The sequence below is a fragment of the Salvelinus fontinalis genome, chromosome 13, assembly GCF_029448725.1.
Source record: "Salvelinus fontinalis isolate EN_2023a chromosome 13, ASM2944872v1, whole genome shotgun sequence".
NCBI classification, from domain to species: domain Eukaryota; kingdom Metazoa; phylum Chordata; class Actinopteri; order Salmoniformes; family Salmonidae; genus Salvelinus; species Salvelinus fontinalis.
The window spans coordinates 11759170-11765169 of NC_074677.1; the positions used below are offsets into that span (position 1 = coordinate 11759170).

Genomic DNA, 6000 nt, shown 5'->3' on the forward strand with positions numbered 1-6000 from the left:
CAGAGCCTTCTGTAGGTTGAAGGTGCTGTTTACCGAGGCGCCAGTGTTGGCGCATCCGGACCCTTCTTTGGCGTTCATAGTAGAGGTGGACGCATCCGAGGCTGGGGTTGGAGCGGTGCTCTCACAGCGCTCGGGTGTGCCACCAAAACTCCGCCCCTGTGCTTTTTTTCCGAAAAAACTCGGGCCAGCGGAGCGGAATTATGATGTGGGGGATAGGGAGTTGTTGGCTATGGTTAAAGCCCTGAAGGTGTGGAGACACTGGCTTGAGGGGGCTAAGCACCCTTTCCTCATCTGGACTGACCACCGTAACCTGGAGTATATCCGATCAGCTAAGAGACTGAATCCGCGTCAGGCAAGGTGGGCCATGTATTTCACCAGATTTCGTTTTACGATCTCGTATCGACCAGGTTCCCTCAACACTAAGGCCGACGCGCTGTCTCGCCTCTATGACTCAGAGGACCGGTCCATCGATCCTACTCTCATCATTCCGGCGGCCAAGTTGGTGGCACCAATAGTATGGGAGGTGGACGCGGACATCGAGCGGGCGTTAAGGGAGGAACCTGCGCCTCCACAGTGCCCGGAGGGGCGTAGGTATGTACCGCTCGCTGTTCGTGATCAATTGATTCGATGGGCTCATGGTATACTCTCGTCAGGTCACCCGGGTATTTCGAGGACACTGCGAGGTCTTAGGGGGAAGTACTGGTGGCCCACCTTGGAGAGGGATGTGCGATTCTATGTCTCTTCCTGTTCGGTGTGCGCTCAGAGTAAGGCTCCTAGGCACCTGCCTCGAGGGAAGTTACAACCCCTCCCCGTTCCACAACGGCCGTGGTCCCATCTTTCGGTGGATTTTCTGACTGACTTACCTCCATCTCAGGGAAACACTACGATCCTGGTCGTTGTGGATCGGTTCTCTAAGTCCTGCCGTCTTATCCCGTTGCCCGGTCTCCCTACGGTCCTGCAGACTGCGGAGGCACTATTTACCCATGTCTTCCGGCACTACGGGGTGCCCGAGGATATTGTTTCTGATCGGGGTCCCCAGTTCACTTCCAGAATATGGAAGGCGTTTATGGAGCATTTGGGGGTCTCGGTCAGCCTTACCTCGGGGTATCACCCGGATAGTAATGGGCAGGTGGAGAGAGTGAACCAGGAGGTGGGTAGGTTTCTGCGGTCGTATTGCCAGGACCGGCCAGGGGAGTGGTCAAGATACATCCCCTGGGCAGAGATTGCTCAGAACTCACTAAGCCACTCCTCTACCAACATGTCACCATTTGAGTGTGTGTTGGGGTACCAGCCGGTTCTGGCACCATGGCATCAGAGTCAGACCGAGGCTCCTGCGGTGGAGGAGTGGGTACAGCGCTCTAAGGAGACTTGGAGAGCCGTCCAGGAGTCTCTGCGTCAGGCGAGTAGACGGCAGAAGAAGAGCGCTGACCGTCACCGCAGTGAGGCCCCCGTGTTTGCACCGGGGGATAGGGTCTGGCTCTCGACCCGAAACCTGCCCCTCCGCCTGCCCTGCCGGAAGCTGGGTCCGCAGTGTGTAGGGCCATTTAAAGTCCTGAGGAGAATAAATGAGGTGTGTTACCGATTGTTACTTCCTTCGTATTATCGTATTAACCCCTCATTTCATGTGTCTCTCCTCAGGCCGGTGGTAGCTGGTCCCATGCAGGAAGGTGAGGTTCCAGAGGTCCCTCCGCCCCCTCTGGATATAGAGGGGTCCCCGGCGTACAGGATAAGGACCATTCTGGATTCCAGACGCCGGGTGAGGGGCCTGCAGTACCTCGTGGACTGGGAGGGGTACGGTCCGGAGGAGAGGTGCTGGGTCCCGGTGGGGGATATATTGGATCCATCTATGCTGAGAGAGTTCCATCGCCTCCATCCGGATCGCCCTGCACCTCGGCCCCCGGGTCGTCCTCGAGGCCGGCGTCGGCGTGCTGCGGGAGCTGCGCGTCAGGAGGGGGGTACTGTAACGAGTATTACCGAAGGTGGCTCCCCTTCCTGTTCGGGTGGCGCTCGGCGGTCGTCGCCGCCGGTCTACTAGCTGCCACCGATCCCTTTTTCCTTTTCGTTTGGTTTTGACTAATTGATTTCACCTGTTTATTGTTTGGTTGTTAGGGTGGTGCTATTTAAGTTCGTTTAGCCCGTTTCTGTTTGTGCGGGCTTGTCTTTTCTGTTTTGTATGAGGTTGTTCATGTATGTTGGGGTTTTCCACAGTCTGGATTTATTTTCCAGTGTGTACTTTATTCAAGTCGGATTTTTACGCCAAATGTTTTGGACGTTACCAGTTGTTCATCTGGTTGGACATTAAAGAGTGGTTTTCCCCATTACCTTTGCTCTCTGCGCCTGACTCCTTACAATTGTCCTCATTGAGCGTAACAGAGTTTGTCAGGATCAAAATAAATATGAAAGGAGCAAAGCCCAGGTAAAAAGTTAGAGGAAAACCCACCTCAGTCTTCTGAAAACCTAACCCTAGGATAGGGTTTTATTTTTCTGAGAGACAATTACACAAATATTTATGCCGAAACACACCAAAATAGCTTTCCAAGTGGTGTTGAGTGTTCCTGAGTGGTTTAATCACAGTCTTGACTTAAAATTGCCTGAAAATCAGAGACAACGTTTCAATATTGCTGTTCATCAATCATTCCCAACCAAACTAAATGAGCTTGAGCTTCAATTTTGGAAAAAACAATTGATAGATGCAGCCATAAGAGAGCGCAAAATTGATAGAATCTTATTCCAAATTATTCACAGCTGTAATGGCTACCAAAAGGTGCTTCCACCAGGTATTAACTCTGGGGTGTGAAGACAATCAAAGACATCTTTGTAAAAAAATGATAATAATAATTTATAAAAATGTACTTTCTTTCACTTTGAAAATGTGGACTAGGTTGTGTAGATCTGTAGAAACAAATTAATTGAATCCCATTTTAGATTACATTTTAAGGCAGCAGAATGTGAAAAAAGTTAAAGGGGGTGTAGACTTTCTATTGGCACTGTATATATAGAGAGACAATACATTTATGTTAATCTGTGGCTCTGGACCCGTATTTATAAAGCGTCTCAGAGTGGAAATGGTCCTCCCTGTCCATGCAATCTTATTCATTATGATCTAAAAGGCATCTGATCCTAGATCAACACCCTCCATCTCATTTACCGTAGCAGGGTCATGATCTCCTCTGAGCTCCTGCGGATGCCCTTCCTCTTCTCTTTCTCTGGCGGGAGCGAGTGGGGGTCCATGGGGCTTCGCAGGGACGGGCTGGTCCCCCACACGCTGCACCCCGACTTACGCAGCCCCTTCCCCAACCTCCCCAGGGTCTTCAGGGGGGAAGAGCCGCACAGTCGCTCCAGAGTCCCCCTCAGGGGTCTTCCCCCTTTAGGGGCCCCGGTGCCGTGCCTCTCCATGTTCACCTCATTCTCCTCCTCTTCCCCATCTCGCGACAACCTACACTGGAGGGATTTTGCTCCACGGCCCACCAAAATGGCGGGGTCGCTCTCGTTCCTCTCCTCCTCCAGGTTCACCTCCTCGAAGGGACTCAGGTCCAGGTTTAACCTGGGCAGGATGAGTTCACTGTTCCCATGGTTACTCCTGGTTCTCCCTGGAAGGTTTTTAAGGATGGGCATGATGCTTGTGCTCAGGGATCAAATACTGCAAGGACACAAGGCCACTTAGTTAGAACAGAGAAAGAGATCACAGATGATATGAACAAGCTAGTTAGGATAGCAATACCAAGAGCTCAATATGAGTGTGGGCTGGAAAAGGTTGAACAGAACATGCCAGCTAAAACCAGAATGAATGAGAGAGTAACGTTGTAATTGAGGACCTACAGAATATTGTAATAGCATAACAACAGTTGCAATGAGACTATTCTGTATAGGCTTTACTCAGCGATTAAACACAAACACAGATGATTACCCAGCAGCTTTCTCAAGTTACCGACAGTACAACATGTGTATGGGTAACTGGCCCCGTCCGGGGGTGTCAGTTACCCTGGGAGAAGATTATGGCATGGGGTTTCACACAAGTGTGTTAAAATCCATTTAATCAGTTTTACTTTGAAATTCTTTAGTAGGTAATACTTAAAAGCTAAGTCTAGTTGTCTTATTTTAATTATTTAAATAAAATATTGGGGAGGAAAGTATGTTACACATGTCACAATTAATATCCACTCTATGCGGAGATTTGATGTAAAGTTCCTCTTTTTAACTCTGTCTGTGGCTGGCTACATTATTTTGTTTCACTAAACAACTTAAGTATTTAAACAACTTGATATAACATCGGTCTTGATGAAATAACTTAAAATTCATCCATAAATTCACGGTGAAAGAATTGATTGGGTCATATGGTTTTAGTGCTTGGCTGCCTGGGACACTAGTTTGCTGACGCTGCATGTAATTACACTAAGTACTGTAGACTACTATGTAACAATGTGTCCTCATACACTACTGTATAATGCACAGGTATAGGTATTTTAGCCACACTTATTATAAAGTGAAACACAGGTTTTTCTCCAGAAATAACCTTGCAAATGCATAGCAACTAGTTGTTCTTAAAGTTTTGGTAAATGGAAACATAAAGGGAGAAATATATCATATTGATTATAAAACTTGTTTTTCCCTTTTTGTTCCTTAGAAACCTTGTCAGCGTCTGAAAAAGCCTACATTGAAATTGTTAATTATGACCCTGTATGTACCAAATCCTAGGATTTAGTTACCAAATTGTAGTACCAAATAGTACAAAGTATTACCTTGTTATTTTCAAGTACTTATAGCATAGACCATAGATGATTGTAAACAAACATCTACCTGTTTCTGAAGAACAGCAAAACAATCCACAGTGGCATATACTAAATTTTTTCTTTCCTTGTAACAAGGTAGACTTTATGAGCTATAAATCTAAAGGACTTCCTGAAGATAAATTGTAATACTTATGACAGACAGACTACAGTAGGGTATCCTTCTCAATCAAATGTTTTGATATCTCATGAACTCTCAGAGACAGTATTTTAGAGCAAACCAGAACACACCATCACAACGGTAATGCAAAGCTATATGCATTATTGTATCGGCTTTAAAGATTTAGAGAAAGGATGGCAAGAGGCACAGCAATCAGAGGTGCACCATAATAAGATAAATATCTTAATTCTTCTTACCTTGTGTAGTTAGTGCACAGTGTCTCAGTGGAAAGTCATCCCGGTGTGTGTATCTCCACTGTTGCTCAGGAGAGCACTGTGTTCACCCGGCTTCCTGACCAGTTGTATTGTAGCTGAAAATGATGCTTTTTCCTGAGGAAACTGTGTGTGTGTGTGTGTGTGTGTGTGTGTGTGTGTGTGTGTGTGTGTGTGTGTGTGTGTGTGTGTGTGTGTGTGTGTGTGTGTGTGTGTGTGTGTGTGTGTGTGTGTGTGTGTTGTATTAATGTCTGTCTGAGCTTCAGTTGATAAGTCTGTGTGGTGCTTTTACATTCTGAATTGACCTGAGTAACAGAGAGTATCTTCAATGGCTTCCAAGCAAATTTACTCTATGAAGCATTTAAATAATCGCCTGCACTGCTTCGACATGCGGTCAGTCTAACATATACAGTATTCCGGGAAAATGTCAAAAACGGTTTGTCATATAGATCTCGAAGAGATCATGTGAACAGATAATGGGCTGGTGTGTTTGATATCTTCAATGACAAATCAAAAGTATTTTGAGGCCCACAGTGCGTCAGGAATCAGACATCTAGAACTGATATTTAGCTCATATTCAAAGATACTAGTTACATTTCTTAAGATGGTTGCTTTGCTTAGAAACCTTTACAGTGGAGAGTTCACTTTAGTGCCTACTTACAATTTAAGCATGTCAATACTAATAGATTCCATGCAAACTTCAAAAGCAGTGACCTCTAACTCTTGGACCACCAGGGATCCATTTTGTCCTCCTGTGCTCTCTAGTGGTGGAATTGTGGACCATCACTCATTTCCTAAATAACCAACAGAAAGGGGGATGTATTACGGAAGGTGATGTCTG

General features: G+C 46.4%; 1 protein-coding gene across 1 annotated transcript in view; it reads right to left on the minus strand.

Annotated features, from left to right (window-relative positions):
• LOC129868078 (exocyst complex component 3-like) overlaps window positions 1-5208 on the minus strand; it is a 30129-nt gene extending 24921 nt beyond the window's left edge. Inside the window, exons 1-2 of the mRNA XM_055941694.1 lie at window positions 5145-5208; window positions 3149-3640 (exon numbers count right to left, since the gene is read on the minus strand). Coding sequence (XP_055797669.1) covers window positions 3149-3615 — 467 coding nt within the window. The 5' untranslated portion in view covers window positions 3616-3640; window positions 5145-5208. The remainder of the gene's footprint in view (window positions 1-3148; window positions 3641-5144) is intronic.
• Between the last annotated feature and the right edge of the window lie 792 nt (window positions 5209-6000).